The sequence below is a fragment of the Tamandua tetradactyla genome, chromosome 23 (genome assembly GCF_023851605.1).
Source record: "Tamandua tetradactyla isolate mTamTet1 chromosome 23, mTamTet1.pri, whole genome shotgun sequence".
In the NCBI taxonomy this organism is placed as follows: Eukaryota; Metazoa; Chordata; class Mammalia; order Pilosa; family Myrmecophagidae; genus Tamandua; species Tamandua tetradactyla.
The window spans coordinates 32,223,132-32,249,445 of NC_135349.1; the positions used below are offsets into that span (position 1 = coordinate 32,223,132).

Below are 26,314 nucleotides of genomic sequence, written 5' to 3' on the forward strand. Positions count from 1 at the left end.
ACAGAAGATAGAATTAGTGATTTGGAGGATGAAACATCTGAACTCCAAAAAGAAACAGAAACTATCCGGAAAAGAATGGAAAAATTTGAACAAGGTATCAGGGAACTCAAGGACAATGTGAACCGTACAAATATACGTGTAGTGGGTATCCCAGAAGGAGAAGAGAAGGGAAAAGGAGGAGAAAAACTAATGGAAGAAATTATCACTGAAAATTTCCCAACTCTTATGAAAGACCTAAAATTACAGATCCAAGAAGTGCAGCGCACCCCAAAGAGATTAGACACAAATAGGCGTTCCCCAAGACACTTACTAGTTAGAATGTCAGAGGTCAAAGAGAAAGAGAGGATCTTGAAGGCAGCGAGAGAAAAACAATCCGTCACATACAAGGGAAACCCAATAAGACTATGTGTAGATTTCTCAGCAGAAACCATGGAAGCTAGAAGACAGTGGGATGATATATTTAAGTTACTAAAAGAGAAAAACTGCCAGCCAAGACTCCTATATCCAGCAAAATTGTCCTTCAAAAATGAGGGAGAATTTAAAACATTCTCAGACAAAAAGTCACTAAGAGAATTTGTGACTAAGAGACCAGCTTTGCAAGAAATACTAAAGGAAGCACTAGAGTCAGATACAAAAAGACAGAAGAGAGAGACATGGAGAAAAGTGTAGAAAGAAGGAAAGACAGATATGATATATATAATACAAAAGGCAAAATGGTAGAGGAAAATATTATCCAAACAGTAATAACTCTAAATGTCAATGGACTGAATTCCCCAATTAAAAGACATAGACTGGCAGAATGGATTAAAAAACAGGATCCTTCTATATGCTGTCTACAGGAAACACATCTTAGACCCAAAGATAAATATAGGTTGAAAGTGAAAGGTTGGGAAAAGATATTTCATGCAAACAACAACCAGAAAAGAGCAGGAGTGGCTATACTAATATCCAACAAATTAGACTTCAAATGTAAAACAGTTAAAAGAGACAAAGAAGGACACTATATACTAATAAAAGGAACAATTAAACAAGAAGACATAACAATCATAAATATTTACGCACCGAACCAGAATGCCCCAAAATACGTGAGGAATACACTACAAACACTGAAAAGGGAAATAGACACATATACCATAATAGTTGGAGACTTCAATTCACCACTCTCATCAATGGACAGAACATCTACACAGAGGATCAATAAAGAAATAGAGAACCTGAATATTACTATAAATGAACTTGACTTAACAGACATTTATAGGACATTACATCCCACAACAGCAGGATACACCTTTTTTTCAAGTGCTCATGGATCATTCTCAAAGATAGACCATATGCTGGGTCACAAAGCAAGTCTTAACAAATTTAAAAAGATTGAAATCATACACAACACTTTCTCGGATCATAAAGGAATGAAGTTGGAAATCAATAATAGGCGGAGTGCCAGAAAATTCATAAATACATGGAGGCTCAACAACACACTCTTAAACAACAAGTGGGTCAAAGAAGAAATTGCAAGAGAAATTAGTAAATACCTAGAGGCAAATGAAAATGAAGACACAACATATCAAAACTTATGGGACGCAGCAAAGGCAGTGCTAAGAGGGAAATTTATTGCCCTAAATGCCTTTATCAGAAAAGAAGAAAAGGCAAAAATGCAGGAATTAACTGTCCACTTGGAAGAACTGGAGAAAGAACAGCAAACTAATCCCAAAGCAAGCAAAAGGAAAGAAATAACAAAGATTAGAGCAGAAATAAATGAAATTGAAAACATGAAAACAATAGAGAAAATCAATAAGACCAGAAGTTGGTTCTATGAGAAAATCAACAAGATTGATGGGCCCTTAGCAAGATTGACAAAAAGAAGAAGAGAGAGGATGCAAATAAATAAGATTAGAAATGAAAGAGGAGACATAACTACTGACCTCACAGAAATAAAGGAGGTAATAACAGGATACTATGAACAACTTTACACTAATAAATACAACAATTTAGAAGAAATGGACAGGTTCCTGGAAAGACATGAACAACCAACTTTGACTCAAGAAGAAATAGACGACCTCAACAAACCAATCACAAGTAAAGAGATTGAATTAGTTATTCAAAACCTCCCTAAAAAGAAAAGTCCAGGACCAGATGGCTTCACATGTGAATTCTATCAAACATTCCAGAAAGAATTAGTACCTACTCTCCTCAAACTCTTCAACATAATCGAAGTGGAGGGAAAACTACCTAATTCATTCTATGAAGCCAACATCACCCTCATACCAAAACCAGGCAAAGATATTACAAAAAAAGAAAACTACAGACCAATCTCTCTAATGAATACAGATGCAAAAATCCTCAATAAAATTCTAGCAAATCGTATCCAGCAACACATTAAAAGAATTATACATCATGACCAAGTAGGATTCATCCCAGGTATGCAAGGATGGTTCAACATAAGAAAATCAATTAATGTAATACACCATATCAACAAATCAAAGCAGAAAAATCACATGATCATCTCAATTGATGCAGAGAAGGCATTTGACAAGATTCAACATCCTTTCCTGCTGAAAACACTTCAAAAGATAGGAATACAAGGGAACTTCCTTAAAATGATAGAGGGAATATATGAAAAACCCACAGCTAATATCATCCTCAATGGGGAAAAATTGAAAACTTTCCCCCTAAGATCAGGAACAAGACAAGGATGTCCACTATCACCACTATTATTCAACATTGTGTTGGAAGTTCTAGCCAGAGCAATTAGGCAAGAAAAAGAAATACAAGGCATCAAAATTGGAAAGGAAGAAGTAAAACTATCACTGTTTGCAGACGATATGATACTATATGTAGAAAACCCAGAAAAATCCACAACAAAATTACTAGAGCTAATAAATGAGTACAGCAAAGTAGCAGGCTACAAGATCAACATTCAAAAGTCTGTAGCTTTTCTATACACTAGTAATGAACAAGCTGAGGTAGAAATCAAGAAACGAATCCCATTTACAATTGCAACTAAAAGAATAAAATACCTAGGAATAAATTTAACCAAAGAGACAAAAAACCTATATAAAGAAAACTACAAAAAACTGTTAAAAGAAATCACAGAAGACCTAAATAGATGGAAGGGCGTACCGTGTTCATGGATTGGAAGACTAAATATAGTTAAGATGTCAATCCTACCTAAATTGATTTACAGATTCAATGCAATACCAATCAAAATCCCAACAACATATTTTTCAGAAATAGAAAAACCAATAAGCAAATTTATCTGGAAGGGCAGGGTACCCCGAATTGCTAAAAACATCTTGAGGAAAAAAAACGAAGCTGGAGGTCTCGCGCTGCCTGACTTTAAGGCATATTATGAAGCCACAGTGGTCAAAACAGCATGGTATTGGCATAAAGATAGATATATCGACCAATGGAATCGAATAGAGTGCTCAGATATAGACCCTCTCATCTATGGACATTTGATCTTTGATAAGGCAGTCAAGCCAACTCACCTGGGACAGAACAGTCTCTTCAATAAATGGTGCCTAGAGAACTGGATATCCATATGCAAAAGAATGAAAGAAGACCCATCTCTCACACCCTATACAAAAGTTAACTCAAAATGGATCAAAGATCTAAACATTAGGTCTAAGACCATAAAACAGTTAGAGGAAAATGTTGGGAGATATCTTATGGATCTTACAACTGGAGGTGGTTTTATGGACCTTAAACCTAAAGCAAGAACACTGAAGAAGGAAATAAATAAATGGGAGCTTCTCAAAATTAAACACTTTTGTGCATCAGAGAACTTCATCAAGAAAGTAGAAAGACAGCCTACACAATGGGAGACAATATTTGGAAATGACATATCAGATAAGGGTCTAGTATCCAGAATTTATAAAGAGATTATTCAACTCAACAACAAAAAGACAGCCAACCCAATTACAAAATGGGAAAAAGACTTAAACAGACACCTACCAGAAGAAGAAATACGGATGGCCAAGAGGCACATGAAGAGATGCTCAATGTCCCTGGCCATTAGAGAAATGCAAATCAAAACCACAATGAGATATCATCTCACACCCACCAGAATGGCCATTATCAACAAAACAGAAAATGACAAGTGCTGGAGAGGATGCGGAGAAAGAGGCACACTTATTCACTGTTGGTGGGAATGTCAAAGGGTGCAACCACTGTGGAAGGCAGTTTGGCGGTTCCTCAAAAAGCTGAATATAGAATTGCCATACGACCCAGCAATACCATTGCTAGGTATCTACTCAAAGGACTTAAGGGCAAAGACACAAACGGACATTTGCACACCAATGTTTATAGCAGCGTTATTTACAATTGCAAAGAGATGGAAACAGCCAAAATCTCCATCAACAGAAGAGTGGCTAAACAAACTGTGGTATATACATACGATGGAATATTATGCAGCTTTAAGACAAGATAAACTTGTGAACCATGTAATAACATGGATGGACCTAGAGAATATTATGCTGAGTGAATCCAGCCAAAAACTAAAGAACAAATACTGTATGGTCCCACTGTTGTGAACGGACATTCGAGAATAAACTTGAAATATGTCATTGGTAACAGAGTTCAGCAGGAGTTAGAAACAGGGTAAGACAATGGGTAATTGAAGCTGAAGGGATACAGATTGTGCAACAGGACTAGATACAAAAACTCAAAAATGGACAGCACAATAATACCTAATTGTAAAGTAATCATGTTAAAATACTGAATGAAGCTGCATCTGAGCTATAGGGTTTTTTTTTTTGTTTTTGTTTGCTTGTTGGTTTGTTTGTTGTTGTTGTTTTTTACTATTACTACTACTTTTATTTCTTTTCTTTATATTGACATTTTATATCTTTTTCTGTTGTGTTGCTAGTTCCTCTAAACTGATGCAAATGTACTAAGAAACAATGATCATGCATCTATGTGATGATGTTAAGAATTACTGAGTGCATATGTAGAATGGTATGATTTCTAAATGTTGTGTTAATTTCTTTTTTTTCTTTCCGTTAATAAAAAAAAAAAAATCCTTTTTTCATGATTTGTTCCATACCCACTATTCCAGCTTCACTTTCCTCTATTCTCTCATTTATACATTCACTTCCAGACATGCCCAGTAACACTCACAGAACACATCAGGGTTTGCTTTATTTAAACTTTTCATATGCTATTCTCTCTTTGTTGTTCTTCCCCTACTTATTTATTTGGTAAACTTGAAAAACTCAGTTCAGGATGAAATGAATACCTAATTCAAAGTTAGACATTTCTGACTCAATAATCTGATGGCACTCTGTATTATTATCCTATCTGCACTATTATACATATTAACAATTCTCATATCTATTACATTGAACCATGACTATTTTTGCATTTGCTTTTGCAACTAAACAATGAGCTCCTTCAGGGCAAGTGTTTTTACTAGTTTATGTGTACATGGCTACATGTATGTATGTACATATGTATATATTCATTTGGGATGGATTTATTTTGCAGTCTCTAGAAATCAGAAGATATTCTACTAACATTTGCTGGGTGAATGGATAATAGTAAACGTGCTGGTTTGAAATGATGTATGTACCCTAGAAAAGCCATGTTTTAATCCTAACCCCATTTTGTAAAGGCAGCATTTTTTCTAATCCCTATTCAGCATTGAATGCTTAAAACTGTAATTAGATCATCTCCCCGGAGATGTGATTTAATCAAGAGTGGTTGTTAAGCTGGATTAGTTGGAGGCATGTCTTCACCCATCTAGGCAGGTCTTGATTAGTTTCTGAAGTTCTATAAAAGAGGAAACATTTTGGAGAATGGGAGAGATTCTGAGAGAGCAGAGAATGACATCACCACGAGAAGCAGAGCGCCTACCAGCCAGCAACCTTTGAAGATGAAGAAGGAAAATGCCTCACGGGAAGCTGCATGAAACAGGGAGTCAGGAGAGAAAGCTAGCAGATGATGACATGTTCGCTATGTGCCTTTCCAGATGAGAGAGGAACTCTGACTGTGTTTGCCATGTGCCTTCTCACTTGAGAGAGAAACCCTGAACTTCATCGACCTTCTTGAACCAAGGTGCCTTTCCCTGGATGCCTTAATTGGCTATTTCTATAGACTTGTTTTAATCGGGACATTTTCTCAGCCTTAGAACTGTAAACTAGCAACTTATTATAAACTCCCCTTTCTAAAAGTCATTCCGTTTCTGGTATATTGCATTCCAGCAGCTAGCAAACTAGACAGTAAATAAGATGAAAATGGTATTTCTAAAAGATTAAACTGCTGAGAAGACAGTAATACTGAATTCATATAACTTACACATAGCAACAAAACATATAAAGAAAAAAATCTATCAATATACAAGAAGTTGATATTATGGTAGAAGTTTTAATTCCCAACTATAAACACATTATAGATTAATGCAAGTAAATATTAATGAGCAGAACATTAGAACAACTTAATCAACTAGAAAAAACCCTAAATGACTACCAAAAGGAGAGCAATTAAAAAAAATGCATATAATCTCATCTCTTTTGTACAACAGTGTAATATGAGTTAATTTTGCCTTTTTTGGTATGTTTTTGTAATTTAAATTTAATAATAAATAAATCACTTTTTAAATGAGAAAAAGTTTTAAGATAATTTGGCTTTGAAAATACATAGTCAAAATAAAATAAAGTGGTCTAAGTTTAGTATACTCCGGGAATTTTTTTTCTTTTTTGAGGGGGTGAGGTGGGGTGGGGTGTGATGGGCTGGGAGTCATGTCTCCAGCATGGTAGGCAAGCATTCTACCAGTGAAGCACTCATGCACTCTTCCAGAAATACTTAAAGGCAAGGTGTAAGAACCCATTTTATACCATGTTTGCTGGAGTTTTGATCCAAAGATGTGTTCACAGAAATGCTGTCCACTGTAGTCCACTTCCTTAGTCTTGACTGTGGCTCTTTAATACTGTTCATATCCATATTTACATTCAAGTTTGAGTTCAAGCCTTAAAAATATATAAATAGAACCTTATAAATTATAGCACATCCTTAAAAATATATAAATAGAACCTTATAAATTATAGCACATTTTTCTTCTGAAACAACTTCTATTTTCTAGAAAATCAAATGTAACTAATCTAATATTTTCAATCTGGCCTAATGTTCTTTAACAAATATCTTCCTGCAAATGCAAACGATAGCAGAGAAAGGCAAAGCAGCGAACACAGATACTCTGGACTCCTGGGAAAGGTCATGCAAAAACAGTGTCAGGAGTCTCAGTTAGGTTGTCAGAGAAAGAAAAACATAAACAAACCCTAAATAGCTATCCTAACTCTCAATAGTACAATGTTTTGAACCATAAAACTGTTGATACTATAATTACATTAAGTGTAGAAAACTATTTCCCTATATAATTTTGAATATTTTATATTTCTCAGAATAATCTGTATTCAATACTGTATGTTTGAATCTATAATTAGATCATCTCCCAGGAGATGTAACCCAATCAAGAGTGGTTGTTACAGTGGATTAGGGGAGATGTGTCTCCACCCATGTGGGTGGGTCTTGATTGGTTTTCTGGAGTTCTATAAAAGAGGAAACATTTTGGAAAAGGGAGATTGAGAGCAATGAAGAATGAAACAGCCAAGAGCAGCAGAGAGCCCACAAACCAGCAACCTTTGGAGATGAAGGAAAATGCCTCCCGGGGAGCTTCATGAACCAGGAAGCCAGGAGAAGAAGCTAGCAGATAATGCCATGTTCATCATGTGCCCGTCTGGATAGGAAAGGAACCCTGATTGTGTGTTCATTATGTGCCTTTTCAGATAAGAAAGAAACTCTGACTGTGTTTACCATGTGCTCTTCCACTTGAGAGAGAAACCCTGAACTTCATCAGCCTTCTTGAACCAAGGTATCTTTCCCTGGATACCTTAGATTGGACATTTCTGTAGACTTATTTAACTGGGACATTTTCTTGGCCTAGAACTATAAACCAGCCAACTTATTAAATTTCTCTTTTAAAAGCCATTCCATTTCTGGTATATTGCATTCTGGCAGCTAGCAAACTAGAACACTTGGCAAATTAAGGGAAAACATTTTCAAAGAGGCTACATGATACAAGCTTAAGTTTACCTCTAATAAAATATATCAGTTTAGCTACCCCCCCCCCAAGAATACCACATATGAAGAATTACATGTGATCACTTTCAGGGGCTATATTTTGCTTGCAAACTGAACACTATGTCAGCTGGCTAACCAGTCAAATGATATCATCATTTTAAAAGTAAAAATGCCCTTCCCTAATAATTATACCTAAAGGGGAGAGTCCCACATCCTACGTAAGGCATGATTTACTTAAACTCTGATGACAGAATGATGCTTGTCAGACTTAGTCTCTTAGAATAAGGACAGAAATTCAAATCTGACACAGTGTTCAGAAAACTAAGCCTGTGTTTCTTAAACTGTGATCCAGGGACCTCAACACCAGAACCACCTGAAATGCTAGTAAAAATGGAGACTTTCCATCTGGAGTCAGAATAAGTATATTTACCACATACCCAGATGATTCTTATACGTCCTAAAGTTTCAACTATTTTAAATAGCTTTAAATTCTTAGATCTGACGAGGGTGTATGAGATATTTTCTCTGAATTAAAACTTCAATAATATGTCAAGTGTGTAGAGTCAAACAGTGAAAGTTCACTACACACTTTCCTTCACTTTTAATACCCAAACTTATCACTGTACTTAGGTATTCTTTTATCACCAGACTCTACGATCAACTGGTCATCACCAAATGGTTTACTGTGGTATTCACCTGCAGTGGTAACTGACAAGGGAGCTGCAAGAAAGGCAAAGTGTTTGAAACCACTAACAATTCCAAGGGCTCAAAGTACAATTTATGTCCTAGTTGAGAGTCCTTGGCAATATAAGGGAGAGCCAATAAAGTACCAGCTCAGCCACACTGAAGCAATAAAAGATGTAACAGCAGGCACTAATCTCTGCCCACAGCCAGAATGTGCCAGTTAACTAAGTCTTTGTTACAGTTAGGTTAGTAACCAACAATGTTAGTTTTTAAGAAACCACTGTAAGGGAAGAGAAAGAAAATGCAAAAAGGGAGAAGACAGGCTACTGCATATGTGATAAAGGCAATCCCTTCTTCCACCTCCGTTTTCTTTTTTATTCCATTCATTTGTATTTGTCAAGACAGGCAATAACTAAATTTCCAGGTTCTGAAAAGTACAAATATGACCCTTTCAGTGGCTTCCCTAAAACATCACTGCTCACAATTTTTTCAGTGTGCTGTTTTTAACAACAGTGATTTCAATCCTCCCCTTCATACCCTATAATTAAGATATACAAGTCTTAAAAATACATGCTTCCTTTATTTTAACCTTAACCCACTTTAACCAAGCATAGAGTTTTTGAAACAGTAGGAATTTCCTGAAGCATGATGATGGGCTAAACCTAGAAAAGGGCTATAGTGACTTGCACGAGGAAATAGTTAAAAAAAAAATTAATGTAGCTTTTACAAGGGAATAGAGCCAAAAGGTAAGACAAAGGATGCACACTTTTGATGCTCAAGCATCAGCTGATGCTTTGGTCAAGAAACCCACCTATAGGGAAGTTGCTGAAAGCATTTATTGGTGATGGCCCTTTTTGCAACTCAGGTGTAGTGTGGGGCATGACATTTTCAAGGAAAGACTTCATGGCTGGCTGATGGAGTGACTGCTGCTGAGATGGCGGAGTCTGTTGCTTCACCAACAGGTTTGGATCAAGTTGACGAGACTGTTGCATCATTTGCTGCTGCACACTAAGAGGTCGGCCCTTAAGACAACAAAATGATTGGGAAAGATCGTGGAAAAAGTTTTTACAGAGACCCACCTATTCCTCTTCATTTTTTAATTCATTTCTTTCTTAGAAGGAAGGTAGAACAATCATTAATATACCAGTTAATACACCTTCTAGGTAAAGAGCAGATTTAATGAAGAACTAATTGTATTCTAATTAAATTATATTTCAATAAAGACATTTCTAGAGTTTTATTACAATGGAATTGATAAGTGGAGTTTATTAAAACAAAGAATAGCTAGCAAGTAGAAAGATCTAATCTACCTGTTGGTCTTGCTGCTGCCGGTTACCAGAAGGCACACTTCTCTGACTCTGCGCCCTTTGCTGTTGCGCTAACAATCGCTGTAGATAAGAATACAAGGAGGTTGTCATTATTACACTTTTATATTTTAGGATGCATCATACCAACTATGGCTCATTTTGGCCAATGTCCACATCTCCTCCCTCATGTGGAGTAATATCTTCCTTGGACTTTCTGGCCTCTAACCTTTCTGCTGAAATTCAATCTCTTGTTTGATCTAAACCTTCATATCATCAGGGCAATTCTTCCTGATCACCCTACCCCCACCACCTGGATTTGGCTGGGCCGTCCCTCATACCATTCTTCACACCTGTTCACCATCTGTCCTTCTGACAGTGTAAGCTCCATAAAGGCCTGAGCATGCTTGTCCTGTCTCCTACACAATCTAATTTTCAGCACACAGGAGACACTCAATAAATGTGTCCTGAATAACGTATTTATTTTTTTCTACTTACCTGTAACTGGGAGATCTGAGAAAGCTGGTTTAATTGGGATAGCTGGTTCAGCATAGCTACCTGTTGAGGGCCAAAGAGTGGATTCAGGCCACCGTTGTTTGGTGCATACTTCAGCAATGAAACTGGAACCTTAGGATCACAATGATAAGTTAATGTTGACAAACTCAAATTAGCTTAATGTATTATATACTTCAAACTACTAATAGAGCAATTAAGCTTGTGGACTATCCATTTGAGTGGTTATATTCTTTCCTACCTATCTTTGTTTTACTAGCTCACTGTTCACATATACTTTCACAGGTAAATAATGACAAAAGATGAATCTTAAACCAGCCAGCTTTATTTTGCTATAGTCTTCCTTCTCTTAAGATGTTTTATGGAAAAGAATGGTAAATTTTAGATTCAAAATATTCTTGCCTCTTTACAAAATTAATTAAGGTCCTTTTCCAGATAAATAAAAGAGGATATTGTGCTAGTTTGAAACTTTCTCCTACCCTAGAAAAACCAAGTTCTTTAATCTTCATTCAAAATTATTGGGTGGGATCTTTTCCATGGAGATGTGACCCACCCAATTGTGGGTGGTAATTTTTGATTAGATGTTTTTCATCCATTCATGGTGGGGTTGCTGACTGGACACCTTTAAGAGGGAACCATTTTGGAAAAAGCTTTAATGCCATCAGAGACCTTCACAGATGCAGGAGGAAAACACCCCCAGTGGAATCCTTATGAAACGAGAAGTCAGGAGAGAAAGCTAAGTAGACATTCTCATGTGACTTCCCAGCCGAGAGAGAAACCTTAAACTTAATAGGCCCTTTCTTTGGAGTTAAGGTATCCTTTTCCTAGATGCCTTAGTTTGGACATTTCTATGGCCTTAGAACTATAAACTTGCAACTTAAAAAATTCCTTTTTTAAAAGCCATTCTGCTTCTGGTATACTGCATTCTGGCAGTTTTAATAAACTAAAACAGATCAAGCAGAAGCTTATTTACCTGAGGGGAGAGTAATGGAGGAGGCACTTGAGCACGGAGATTAGGCTGAGATGAGCTAAGAGGTTGTGCTGGAGGCTGCTGCATGCCCCGGGGTTGTGCTGCTGTGTTTCCAACACCAAACATGCTGGGATTGCCATTCTACAAGCAAAACAAAACAATAACACCCACAGGGTATTTTTTGCATTCCATTACCAAACTGATTTAAACACAGTAACTATGCAACAGGAGATCTTATAACTTATACAAATCATTTAAAAGAGAGCCTAAAATACACATGTAGACTTACCTGTCTAACAGAATTCAAGTTTTGCATACCCAGCCCTGCTATGGAGCCAAGGGCCTGGTTAGGTAGTGCACTATTTGAAGGGGGAAGCTTCATGCTTTGACTGGACATAAACTGCATGTTTTGGGATTCATCTGCTACAATGCCATCCTGATTGGACAGACAGAAAGATGTGCAACACCAGCCAAACAAGCAAGTGGAAGGAAGAAATCATTTCAGGAACAGAAGAGAAGTCACATGACATTCCAGCATCAACAGGAAACAGGTAGAAAACAGAAGAGATCAGATTAGTGTTAATCTAAAATATACAAAAAGAACCAAATATATATTTTATGGGATCAGGAAGAAATATATATGCAATCCCTATGCTAAAATAGGACAATGGGACAAGGAACTACAAATCCAATAAAAGGATCTGGCACTGAATTATAAAACCATATGATACGAAATGTCTAAAATATTAATGTGAAAATTATGTTAAATCTATTGGTTTATTAGCCAGTAAAAATAAACACATATCTTACCTTATCAAAATAAGGACTGCGCTCCATGGAAGACTCTTTGGAAATCTGAGGCCGAGAACCAGGGCCTTTCCCGACCGTTCGATTGTAATCACCAATATTTAGGCTATGCTTATCTATCTCCATTCGTTTGTCTTGTAACATTCCTAATAAATGAGGGGACAACATGGTCAAGCAGGAATTTAACCTAATTGGTCTCAGATAAAAAAGCAGAAAGCAAAATATTCACTTTCCAAATGGAAATGACTTTTGCCTTGACAAGGATAAGTGAAAAATGCACCTGCATTTCATAAATCTTGCATTTCTCACAAAGGAAGTTGGGTTTAGCAGATACTCAAAAGTTTGTGTCCTGTAAAGTATGACCTTGTAGTGCAGAGTAGTGGTGTGAGGGGCGGGAAGGTAGGTGAGAGGAGACAGAAGGAGGAGGGTGGAGAAGGTGGGGGGGGCGGGGCAATTCTGGCAGGAATCCTTTTTCTTTTCTTGAAAGTGTCCCAGTTGGGTGGGGGTTTCCAGCCTCTGGAACAACCCTCTCTGGGAAGAGCAGCACAAGCGCAGCCTGGGAAGGAGTAGCCCCTTTGCAGCACATGCCCTTTTCTAAACTTGTCTGTATATAAACAGCCAATAAAACAATCAATTTGAACTAGGCTCCCTGATTCCTTTGGGGGTGGGGGACGCAGAGAGAGGAGGCCTGAGAGATGAAGGGAGAAATTTCAGAAGGCAGAAGCCCCTAGCCCCTCTTGGTGTCTCAACTTCAGGGTAGAGGGATCCACATGGGATGGGGAAGGCTGGCGTGAGTACACAGGGCTAGCAGAAGAGGGGGTTGGAACTCTGCAGACCCTGAATATGGGGAGCTCCAAGTGAATGTGTATGTGTGTTTTATGGGCACGTGTGTACTTGCAAATGAGTGTGTGTGTGGTCCTCTTTGGGTTGAGACTGTCCATGTGATAGGGTGTAGCTGTGTGTGTGTGAGGACTGACTGATTTCTCTGGCTCAGCACCAGCCTCTGAGTTCTCTGGGAAGCCAGTGTGGGAGAATTCATGGGGGTGAGACTCCCATGGCTTCCACAACAGATGTCACAACCTCAAAGCAGACAAATGATGTAGAGTAGAAAAAGGGGACACCTGGGAAACTTGATTCTGGAGAACAAGTTGACACTTCTAGCTGGTTGCCAAGTATGTGTGTGGGTAGGGGTAGGCAGGAGTTTCTATTGATGTAATGAACTTGAAAATAAACTAGCAAACAGAAAGTAGCCTAAAAGCTCATTTTTAAAAAGATGACTTGAGTAACATAATTTAGGTATCTTTAGTCATCCGTAATCTGCTAAATTCTATAACTATAATTCCCATTAACAAAGAAACAAAAAGAATAAGAAGCACCCACCATGATAAATCATTATTTAATAAATTTAAACATTTAATGTTTACTATGTGCCAGGAGCTGTTATAAGTGCTTTGTGTACACTAATTAATTTAATGTGCATAACTATTTTCACTACCCACTTTTTTTTTCACTACCCACTTTCAAAATATGGGAACACTAGAGACCAGAGAGGTTAACATCTTTCCCTCTCCCGAGACCCTGCTCTCCTAGTCATAATTTCTCCTCTGCACTAAATATAATCTCCTTTCTTGTAAATACCCCTCCCTGAAATATTCTGCCTGCCCAAATAAAATACTTTAAAATAGTATCAGAAATTGTATCTTCTCCAAACTATTCCCAACACTTCTGTATCCCTTTACAAACCCACAGAGTGCTGAGAGTGGCAATCTCTTATAGCTACCAGTTCTCTTATAGCTACCAGTTCTCTAATAAGGTCCATGGTTAAAGTTACAAATGATCCACCACTCCATACTTGCCACCCCCAAATGTCAACTCCACTCCTTGATGATCATTTTCCTCCTTTCAAAATTCCATGCTCCCTTGGCTTCCGCAAAATTATTCTATTCTAATTTTTCCTACTTCTCCTCAGGATCTTTCCTTAAATTCATCATTCCTCTAGGATTTTGTCTTTGGTTCATTACCCTACAACTCTTTCTGGTCAATCTATTCTTGTACCTTATACTACTACTCATGTCCAATTAATTACAAACTTATTCTCTATTCTATCCCTCCTTAGCTCCCTATTCACATTTCCTACATCACCACATGGTTTTCAAACAACTTCAGTCACCTGTCTATCAAACCTGCTACTCCTACTATATTTCATATCTCAAACAACAGCCAATTATTGACTTATTGTCTCTCAGTATCAATTTATGCTTTTTGACTGGTCTGTGAAAAACAGGTCTGAGCTCTTCACATATTTTTCCTTTGCCAGCTGCACTAAAGCTGTCACTGGAAAGGACTGGAGAGACATTGCAAGATGAAAAGAGTTTCTGCTTCCTGGTTCCAATATGCTCACTTGGCAGTCTTACAGCTTCTCCAATGCCCAGGAGGCCAGTAAGCAGCTTCTCTTAGTATTCCCTATACCTCCAAAGAATTCTGAAGCAGGTATCTCTGGTGAGACATGTCATGGAGAACAGCTTTTCCCAGCACCCTAGAGGGTGAACTTCCACTGTCCTCTCTGCCATTCAGTGAACCATGGAGCAGATAAAGACTTTTCTTCACAGCAAAAGACCCATCCATATTTTGGATAAAGATTTGCCTTTCCTGACTGTAATGCTTCTGCCTGGACTGCCATCCATAGTCTCACAGAATTCCATCTACTATCATGGCATAGCTCACAGCATGGTCTGATCAAGAAACTCATTTCACTGCAAAGGAAGTGCAGCAATGGCTCATGCCCATGAAATTAACTGGTCTTACCACATATCCCATCATCTGAAAGTGGGTGGCCAAATTGGAAGGTAGAATGGTTTCTTGAAGACTAAAGTTATAAAGAAATTCAGGAGACAGTATCTGAAAGGATGGTGTTCTTACAGGATGCAGTACATGTCTTTTCCATTACCAGAATACATGGGTCTTAGAATTAAAAGGTGAAACTAGGAATGGCCTCCCTTACTATTACACCTAATAAGACACTTACAGAATTCTTGCTTCCTGTCCCAGCAACTCTGTTTTAGTGATCTTGGTCCCCAAGAATGTAAAGACTTCTTTACCAGGAGAAAAAACAATTGTTCTACTGAATTGGTGCCACACAGACATTTTATATACTCCTTATGGCAATAAACGAATAGGCAAAAAGGGGGCCAATATGGCTGAAGTGACCAATTTCCAATTATCAAGGGGAAATAGGTTTGCTAAAACAGAATGGAGGTAGTGAGGACTGTCTAGAACCCATGGGGATTCTTTGGGTAGTTTTTTAGTGCTTCCATGCCCCATAGTAAAGCTTAATGGAAAACTAGTCTGAAGGTTCAGACTCTTCAAGAATGACAGTTTGGGTCATTTCCAGTTAAAGAACCCAGAGCAACTGAGGTTCTGGCTGAGGGTGATGGAAGTATGGAACAGGCAGTGAAAGAAAGAAGCCACAGAAACCAGTGATAGCTTGTCATCAATTTAAAAAAGAAGATAATAGTAGCTTTTTAGATTTTCTATTACATATCAGGCATATGTGTTTATTTGTATATTTTAACCATTTTCTTATCAAAAAATACACAGAAGGTGTTGAAAATGTATGTTACAAATTAGTCTTTACATAACAAAATGTAACTGAATTTGATGGGCAATAAATAAAGCCAGTGACAGTTACGATGAATCTTGGGACTGCGCATTTCATTTTGGAAAGGGTGAAAGCCTTTTCATGTGTAAAAAAGAAAACTTGTACTAGTCAGGTACAAACAGAGTTGCTGTTTTGCCATTGCACTGCAGTTTAATGTGTGTAGAAAGCTGGCTTAGCAATCTTAGTCCTCAACAGAGTAAATGCTTCCACCGGGAGTCAAAACAATTGTTCTGAGTGGACACTTAAAGTGTTCAAAAGGGGTGGACTGTCAATTACTGATTTATTGTCTTAACTACAAATTCATACTTTCAACTGCTCTGTCAACATGGATCTGGGCCTTTTAAATACTTTTTTCCTTTGCCACTTGGTACTGAAGCTTTGTCAGTATAGTGCACTGGAGACTTTTCTAGCAAGAGGTACCTACAGTGCTTGCCTCACCCAGTGACCCCTGGCCACCCCCTCTCTGGCAGTTGTGTAGCAGTCCCTCTGATGAGAAATCTCATGAACATCTTTCATGAATATTGTAGAGGGTGTATTTCTTAGGATTCCACTGGGGTGGCACACAGTGACTTCTCTGCCACGCAATGATCCACAGCCATGCCTGAGAATCTGAGGGGTAGGGAGAGAAGGGGGAATGGGGAATGGAGGACTCTTCCTTAGGTGTCGTATCTCAGATCTAGGGTTACTATCTGCTATTCATATACTCTTTAGTGTTCTGTTCTTACCTACCAAACCCTTATTGCTTAAGTTCCTCAATAAAGCTACTAATTCTTTATATTAAGCTTTCCCTGTTCAAATTATTGTGTGGTTTCTCTCTCTCGATAGGACACACACTAATACAATAGTACTAACATCTACTAAATTGTCCAGAAAAGTCTTTTATAAACATAAAAAACAGCACTAACATCTACTAAATTGTCCAGAAAAGAAAAGTCGTTTATAAACATACTCCTTCATGCCCTATAACAAACTGGTTCAAACTGGCTATCAAATGTGACCAATTCCAATTCCTCTATCTCCAGCAAAATAGGTTTTTCCCATCAACTATCTTCGTTGGGGGCTTTGAAATTTCTTCTGATTGTTGCAATAAATCTCTAACTGGTCTTGCTAACATTAGTTATAAATGTGCCCTCTGTGCCAATGCTGGCTGTCCTAAGATATTTTCAATTTATAGCCAAAATCATCTTTCTGAAACATAAAGCCAAATCATGGTATGTCCCGCTTTAAAATTCTTTTATGTCTCCCCACTACTTTCAGAATGAAGTTTAAAACCCCAAGCTCTTCATGATTTAGCACTTAGCTAGTTTTCTAGCCTTTTTACCTGTCATTTATAATCACATTCCCTCCATCCCATTTTGGTGGTTTTTTTTTTTTTTTTTTGTCCCATTACATGGAACTACTTGCAATTTTCCCAGTATGTTTTTAGGTGTCTCTGTCATATTTCTGGGCCTTTGTACACACTGATCCCTGAATCAAGAAGACTATTTCCTCTAATGGGGATAATTCACTCTTGATATGAATATATTTAAAGTAATCAGACTAATATCACGATTATCTTAGATATGTACAGTGATCTTCAATTTAAAGTCGCATCATTTTAATGTAGGGTGGAGAGCAAACAGGAATACTGCAATGGGAATACAGAGCTTTCCTCTCCTAATCTGGGTCAGTGCTTTTTTAGTAGAAGCGGGTCACTGATCATCAAACTAATTAGATCATCTTACCTCCAGAAAGGTCCATCTTATTGCTCTGGACATTTTCTTCTGGTGAGTCTCTCTGAAGTAAGAAAAAGCAGACCTTAATTTATCAAGAAAACCAAATCTTAAAATGACGAATTTCACTATTTCTGAAATTCAAGTGGATCATATAGATTAATTTTTTTGTTGCCTAACATGATTAAAAAATTTTTATATAAAATTGTGGTTAATACTTCTAGCCATATAAATTAAAACTCAGAAAAATAAAGAAGGCTTAAAGGGTAATTTTCTCTTACTTCAAGAACATTCATAAGGGCTAAAAGATGAAGAATAATTTGTTAAGAAAACAAAATAAGCCAGGAAAAATATATAGCCTGCCATTAAAGGAAAGGGGGAGGCTGCTAGGAAACCATACTTACCGAAAACCCGATATTTGAAAACTGCTTAACAAATGGATTTATCCATGTTTCTTCTTGTTTGTTTCCACCTTTCATCATTCCCTTTGTAAAATAAAAGAGTAGAAAAGATGCCATGGCCATCTCTATTTATCTGGGTTTAGTGATGGCTTAATAAAACTTCAAGACAATTCTCAATTCTTATTTTTAGCCAATAATTTTTCCTCCAACCAACTTTAATCAGAGTTGTTAACAATTTAAAAAATCAACTTAATTTAATTTTCAACTTCCTTTGCTCCAGTCCTCTGGTATAGCTGTAATGTATAGAGAAATCTCTAAAGGCAAGTAGTCAGAAGGAAAAGACAGAAGCAATGGGCCTGGATGACCCACAAAAAGAAAAAAAGGGCCTCTGAATAACAGAGAACTGATTAACTTACAAATAGACTTTGTTCTAAAAGATTAAATATAGTCTGGGGTTTTTGGAATTCTTACACCAAAACAAAGTAAAAATGGTTCTCAGATCAGTTCAGAAAAAGCAATTTAATCCATAATTATGGTTTAAGGGTTGTATTAAAAACCATCAGTAGTTTCTATACGAAAATTATTTTAAAATTTCAATTTGTGTTGCCAAGCAGTACAGAAACTACATTTAGATGAGAGCTGAGAGAATAAAGGGTCTGTAATTAGTAGGCTGGTGGGTATGGACACTGAGACCACAGAGACCAAGGTCTCATTTATGTGAAGATCACAGGACCATACTCAATCAGTGGCCTTAACTTCCCTAATCCCATTGTTACTAGCTGTTCCTTCTGACTGTAGAACAGAACACAGCCTGATAATTTCCCCCTCTAGCAGCATGTCTCTGAAGCAAGCACCTAACCCTTTCCGACGTTTCTGAAGTCGTCTTTGATTTCTTTTCCTTTTATACTCCCACCCCCATGTTTAACTGGTTTCCATGTCCTTTTGTCCCCTCTGTTCTGAAATGTGTCTCAAATGAGTCCCTTCCACTGTATATCCGTTATTGTTTCCCAATTCAGGCCTACATTTCTAAGTTGAGTTAATGCAGAAACTTCCTAACTGAGATTCTTAACCATGGTCCCTCCTCTCCTCTAACATATCTTTCATACTATCATTGGTTAGCTTTCTTTAAAATTAAAAATAAAAAACAAAATTCTGTAGTCTTTTGCTACTTAATTTCAATGGCTCCATATTTTACATAGAATAAAGTTGAAATTCTTTGGCATGGTACTGAAGGCACTTTACAATCTGTCCTTAATTTACCTATAGAGCCAGATTGCTTATTACTTCTTTCTAGAAATTCTACATTGTAGCTACATTGGGCTAGTGACTATTTATTTAACACATCTCACCCCCAGGCATCTTCCAAATTCAAGCTGACACTCTTATGAAGCTCTCCTTAAATGCCCCATACTAGACTATGAGCTCTTTGAAGCTATAGCTCATATCTAAGTGTTTTTGAATCCCCAGCACCAAGCACAGTACCTGGCACACAGCAGAGGCTAAATAAATGTTTGCAGTTGCTTTCTAAAGATTTTTACTAGTAGAAATAAAGGAGAAAGAGTAAAAAGGCTACACACCCTTTCCCTTCTCCTTTTTTTGCCACTCAGACCCTGTAAGGAAAGACAAAGTCACAAAACAGCATGGTCCAGTGGGAAGAACACAGGGTATGGACTGGAAGACCTAAACTTAAATCCTTGCTCTGTCACTTACTAGCTATACAACTTTGGGCAAGTCACCACCATTTTTAGTCTCCACTTCGTCATTGGTAAACTATCTCAGAATGTTATGAGGATCAAATGATTTATGTAAAATATGTAAAAAGCACTTTATATGCTGTAAGGTGAGGCAAGAGGCAAATTCAGTCAAATGAAAATTATAAGATGTAAATGGGAGGTCCTAGACTTAGAAACCCAGGATTAAAAGGGAGGGACTGTGGTAGTTACCTAGTACAGTAACCCACTAGATATACAAATTCTAAGATTTCTCAAAATGTAATAGTTCTCAAATAGGATAGGGAGGGATGTATTAGAATCACCTGGGGGACGAGGCATACAGTGTGAATAAGAGAAAAAGTCCCCAGAAGAATCTAACACCAGCCATCAACATCTCTTAAGTACCAATGCTGTAAATCAGTAGTTCCCAAACATGGCTCTGCACCAGAAGCATTTGGGGAGCTTGTTTAGGACAAGAGGCTGGGTCCATTTTCAAAACTTCGGTAGGCTGAGAGTACATGAAGCTGTGTAACAAATGCCACATGATTCTGATGTACAGCCAGGTTTTGGAATAGGATTTGTCCATATATAAAAGCAAAATCAAATTCAATACATCCTAGGGATTTCTGTCACAGAACCATTGAGATGGGAAAGGGACGAAGATGGGGGATGAGTAGGGAGGATTCATCTGACTGAATAAAGGGGAAGTCAGGGACTTCAGGTGAGAAGGTGGAATGGGAGATGGATTGGCAGTGGAATGGAAAGAGTCAACAGGGAGATTTGCCCTTCTGTTCATCCTCACCACTGCAGGTACCACCCTGGGATAAGGAGTTGTCCCAGGCAGCACTGGTGAAGGGGAAGGAAGAGAGAAATCCCAAGCTGTAGCAGTGGGGAGAAAGGAAGTTCCTGTGGTCTAATGTTTTTTTCTAGGTGGCTGCCCATACAAGTGGCTAAACCTAAGTTGGGGACTGCCTGGACTGTACTGATTGCCATAAATGGGCAGGCAGAACATTAAATTTTCTGTGGGTAAACTATCTTTGGAATTTAAAGTTTCAAGGGCATTGCCCTTGAAATGTTTACCTTCGATGACATTTTCTTTGTATATGGTGGCCAATTTAAAGATGAGTTAAGGTCTTGAGATGAATTACTATTCCACATTCCAATCTCTACATCCTCTTCCTCTTCCCAGCCAGTGGGGCGATTTCCAGGCAAGGGCATATCATCACCACACCAGCCATCTTGCATAGATTTTGGTCCTGTTTTTGGATTTATGATACAAAGAGAAACATACTTTAATAAAACAACTCCTTCTAGAAAGAAGACAAACATATTTTTTAAAGGATGGGGACTGGAAGTGCAAATCCCTGCTTTTATTTCCCTTCCCAACATGTATAATTTTCTACTGAGTTAAAAGCTCCATTAAACAAGAATTTATTTTTACTTAAAAATCCCATGAAATCTCTCTCCCATGCTTTCACATATCAGAGAATTTCTAAACTGGACCATGATGGCATACTTGTTTCAACCAACACAATACACTGCATAATGACAAACATTATGCAAAGAGGATGAAGGAAATTTAAAAGAATTAATTTTGACACATATCCTTAAGGAAAGTGGCCAAAGAATATTGGAAGTCATAACCAGAAAGTACCTCATCTCCACACCCAACCAAAAGGATTCTAAAATGTGTATTCTATACACTGACTATGGGATAGTGACAATGTTGATCCGAACACTGGAGTCGTTTCTGAACAAAGCCTAATTTTTGGTTTAATTTTTAGGAAATTATCAGGCACCTGAGCCACACCAGTCTGGTATGTGCCCCCATGGCTATGCTATACAACCTCTGATGTTGGATTGTATGAAAGTTACTAGACATTTTCCGGATAATTTATCAAAATACAATTTAGATTTGGTGAAGTATATTCAAATAAGTGAGACTTCCAGGAAAAATGACCAAAAGTCACGAAAGAGAAAAGAACAATAATGCTACAAATGCAAAAAGGCAAATACTAAACATCACCTAGTATGCCACGTTATAATAAGGATATTCAAGCAATGTTACAAAAAATATCCAATTTAATTATAGTATATGAGTGATCACCACTGCTTCAAAACAGCTACCAGGGATTATCAGTAACTTACCAGATTTGCTTAAAGCTTGTGGACCAACAGAGCTGGAACCCCACGTGGATGTGTTGGATGCCGCAGCAATGGGTTCACCCCAGCTGGGACCACTGTCTATGGGTTTACCCCATGCTGAAGTACCATTATCCACAGTTGTGGCTGGAGTAGAAGGCTCCCCCCAGGGCTCACCCCAGCCTTTAGAAAGTGTGGGAAAAGAAGTCATCAGCGTATGGTAGGGAGGTACAGTGGAATAAGGGCAATAAAGAATACTTAGAGAACAAAGGATGAGGAACATGTTTACGTATTGAACAATAATGTTGTGACAGGCAAAAATGATGGCATGTTTTATGTAAAGCCAATAAATGATTTCCATTATAATTTAACTATATGTTGTGAATATTTTTTTCACCTTTCTTTCAAAATCCTCTCTGGGTTTAGGGCAGATTGTTTTGAATAACCTCAATTATGGTAAATTATCCTCCACTGAGGATTAACTTAATTCCTAGAAATGGTCAAGTCATTCTGAGCCAAGCCTAGCGAATTAAAGCAAGTGATCAAGCTGGATAATTGTGCATACATGCACGTATATATAAAATTTTAACCCAAAGTGCAACCTTTCAACAACACCGTACTGGAAAAATAATTACCAGACTAATAATGGGTAAGCATCCTACTTTTATACATGCTGGACAATGGTTCTTAAAAATCTAAAGTATACTTTTTAAAAAGAAAAAACAACAACCAAAACAAACAAGTTTACCTTACCTGTTCCTTCTAAGAATTAAAGCTAAATTAATAAACTATACTTGCATATATATATCAATATATATGTGCTAAAAGATTAGTTTATGAAAGCACTCCTATTTTCATGCCCAATGAGGACATTGTTCAATAAAACCTCCATTAACAAAGCCAATGCATTCTGATGGCACTCAGTGGAAATGTCATCATCAAGATAATTTGCAGAGAGAGGAATTAGTTCCTGCTATGAGAAAGGAAAGTAGGAATATACTAGAAAGTTATCGACAAGTGTTTTAAGTACCCACTGTAACTAGAAGACTTGGATTTCATTCCTACTTAAATAAATCCCTTCTAAGGACAAATACAGCACCTAGTATTTAGAGTACATTCTTAGAAACTTGTTTTATTTCTGACTATATTCTAGTCAAACCATAAAAAAACGAGTAAGGACCTGAGTCAGAAGATTTGAGAAAAATACACAGCATTTCCACTTGACACTTTTTCAATCGTCTCTACAGCATTCCAAACAGAGAATGAAGTATGTAGGATTCACAATATCGCCAAAGGTAGAGCTCTCTTAACGAATGGTGAATAATTTCCCTATAATTTTCCTCAAGATTCTTCTGGATTATAGTAAGTATATTCAAATACTTCACTAAACAGATCTTTTAACAGTAAATTGAAACAAGGCTTGCCTTCAGAATACTGTGATGTATTTTATAATATCTTAGACTCTAAAAAATTACAACTTACCAGAGCCACTGCTTGCCTCTTTGTTTGAGATGGCACTTGCAGATGGTATCAGTTGATGTACCTGTGCTTGCTGGTCTGAACAGCTGCTGCCATTTGGGACATTTTTGTTCCACATGTTCACATTTTTGTAGTTGTATTTGCTTGGATCTCCCCAAGCTGAAGTTCCATCATCAATCTCCATTTTGCGGCGTATGGATTCTGGGGATGGTTCCTCCCAGCCTGTGGGTTCTTCTTCTTTTGTTGGGGCTGGTATAGGTCCCCCCAGCCAGCCTGTACCAGGAGATTTGCCTGTAGTTGATGGGATTCCCCATGATCCAACAACATCTTGTTGCTTGTTCCAATCTGGAGAACTAACTGGTTTTGACGAATCTCCCCAACCTAGAGACTGATTAGACTTTGGAGGGTCTCCCCATCCCTGGGAAGGATTAGGTTTGGAAGATTCATCCCATCCTGATGAATTATTTGGATTTATATTATTTCCCCAAGTAAAAGAACTAGTTTTACCAAGTTCATTCCAACCAGAAACGGACCTGTCACTGTCACTACCTCCTGAGCTGGACTTCTTATTAGCCTCACCCCAATGGTTGCTCCTTGAAGTTTCTCCCCAATTATCATTGGCAGAAATGGACCACCCTTGGTTTGATTTTTGTCCATCACCCCATCCCTGCTTGTTCTTTTGCGAATCATTCCATGCAGGCTTCTCTTCTTTGCAATTCCCCCATTGATTGCTCTTGACCATTCCTATAGCAGCAGAATCATCTTCCCATCCCCCCTGGCAGTTTGAGCCTTTGGAATCACCCCACCTCAGAGTAGGTTTGGGATCTCCCCACCCTGATACAGATGAGGTATCATTACTATTAGGGCTAGTCTTATCTACACATGCCCCTGAGTTAAAAGTCTGTGTTGCCGAGCTTCCCCAGGCCTCTGTCCCATTGTCAGTCTTTCTTTCTCCTCTAGGTGATGTTTCAGTATCCCAGGCAGTATTCTGCTTAATAGGAGTCTGTCCCCAACCAGAGTTGGATAGGACACGTGGATCTAAGTCAGTTCTGTTTACAATGCTTTGGAGTAATGTGTGCTGATCAATTTTTCTTCTATCTCTACTCTGACTCTCACCAGTTACCTTTTCCTCAAGGCGTCCAGTGCTTTCTGTACTACCTTCGCTATCTACTGTACCTCCTGTTTTGGCCCACACACTGTTTTGCTCATTTGTCTGAGATGTGGCAGAACCCTGATCCTCTTCCTCAGTAGACTTCCATCCATTTGTAAACTTCTTACCATTGCCATTTGCACTGTCATTGGAATGCTGATTGCTAGGCAGTTTGTTCCACTCCACGCTGGGTATATTAGTGCCAGTGTTTTGTGCAGGCGTTCCCCATCCTCTTCGACTTCCTCCAGAATTTGCACCATTTCCACTTCCCCATGATGTACTCTGGGAATTTGCTGTCCCAGACTCCCACACACTTCCTCCTTTATTTGTGTTAACTTGAAAGTTAGTGCCCACAGGCCCATTTATTCCAGGCTGCATTAGAGTTGCATTCACAGTGTCACCGTTAGCTTGGCCATTAGGGCCTGAACATTTGTCTCCAGAGTAATTAGAACCATAGGCACCCCATGTAGTACCATAAGAGCCTCCATTTTTTGACTCTCCATTGCTAAGGTGAGAAATGGAAGTGCCATTCATAACTGATGGAGCCTGTATCTGAGGATGATTCATTGTGCTCACACGCCAGGCCCCTGTATTACTAGGCAGTTCATTATTCTGTACTGAACCGGAGTTTGGTAAACTAGAGGTCATAAAGTTAGTAGTGTTATTTGGTCCAGTCATTTCAGTGGTAATATTTTGAGGTTGACCACTGAATGAAACCTTCTGTGTACCACTTACTTCAGATTCACAAGTTTCCTGAAGACTTCCCCAGGTACCATGGGTAGAAGAACCACCCACTTTAGAGTTAATACTCTGATTGTTGGGCATCTGGCCTATGGTACTGCACTGTATATTGATGCCAGAACTACCACTCCCTACAGGCCCTTTTAGGGCAAGTCCATTGTTCTCTAATCCCGGCCAGGCACCATGGTTGCTAGCTGAATTCAAAGTGCTTGGATTTAACCCTCCATTTGATGAAGAACTTACAGTGCCCCAAGCATTCATTCTATTGTTGCTACTTTCTGATTTGCTTTCAGGAGCATCCACAGAGACCTGACATGTGCTTATTATGGTTCCATGGGAAAAACCCCATGGCCCAGTACTACTTCCATGGCCCACATTATTGCTGTTGCTACCGACCACAAACTTGTTTTGGGATCCAAGTCCAGTGCTATTTCTAAGGCCATCTTTTTCACCACCTGTACTCCCTGAAGCCATGATAGTGATGTTTCTCTCTCTTTCAGAATTGGAGGCAGAATCAGCATCCATGCATTCTGAAGCCAACTCTGGATCACTGCCAGCAACCGAGGGCCATGCTTCTTTTTCAGAGTCGTTTACAATAGCATTCTTACAGTTTGTGCTAGAGTCACTTGTAGAAGACACAGATCCCCGCTGGGAATTTTCATAATGGGATCCTGAAGTACTGTGGTTTATCTCTAGAATAAAGGAAAAGAACAACAATTTGTGAAGTGTAAGTCATTTGTGCAAAATGGCACTAAGAAACAATGACGAATATCTAATAGAGGTATTTTAACATTTTATAGCTGATACTTGGCAGTATGGTTACAAAGGTACTAGTCATCTTCTAGCCACTGACTTTCCGTATCCAGTAATTCAACACAGGTAGAGAATGCTGCTGTTTTGTTCACAAATGTTATCCTAAGATCGTAAAGCAGTATTGGAAGCCTAGAACATAATAGCTCCTCAAT

General features: G+C 38.2%; 1 protein-coding gene across 9 annotated transcripts in view; it reads right to left on the bottom strand.

Annotated features, from left to right (window-relative positions):
• The window catches only part of TNRC6A (trinucleotide repeat containing adaptor 6A), a 101,916-nt gene that overhangs the window by 16,059 nt on the left and 59,543 nt on the right, over positions 1–26,314 (bottom strand). For 6 of the 9 annotated variants that reach the window (XM_077141512.1, XM_077141504.1, XM_077141508.1 and 3 more), the window contains 13 exons: positions 23,462–26,041; positions 21,986–22,162; positions 20,918–21,093; positions 19,703–19,735; positions 18,129–18,209; positions 17,737–17,788; positions 12,358–12,500; positions 11,837–11,983; positions 11,551–11,688; positions 10,563–10,691; positions 10,071–10,148; positions 9,572–9,782; positions 6,834–6,965 (listed from right to left, as the gene is read on the bottom strand). In XM_077141512.1, the coding sequence (XP_076997627.1) occupies positions 6,834–6,965; positions 9,572–9,782; positions 10,071–10,148; positions 10,563–10,691; positions 11,551–11,688; positions 11,837–11,983; positions 12,358–12,500; positions 17,737–17,788; positions 18,129–18,209; positions 19,703–19,735; positions 20,918–21,093; positions 21,986–22,162; positions 23,462–25,874 (3,910 nt within the window). In that variant the 5' untranslated portion in view covers positions 25,875–26,041. The remainder of the gene's footprint in view (positions 1–6,833; positions 6,966–9,571; positions 9,783–10,070; positions 10,149–10,562; positions 10,692–11,550; positions 11,689–11,836; positions 11,984–12,357; positions 12,501–17,736; positions 17,789–18,128; positions 18,210–19,702; positions 19,736–20,917; positions 21,094–21,985; positions 22,163–23,461; positions 26,042–26,314) is intronic. The other 3 variants (XM_077141507.1, XM_077141506.1, XM_077141509.1) reach the window with 3 other exon arrangements.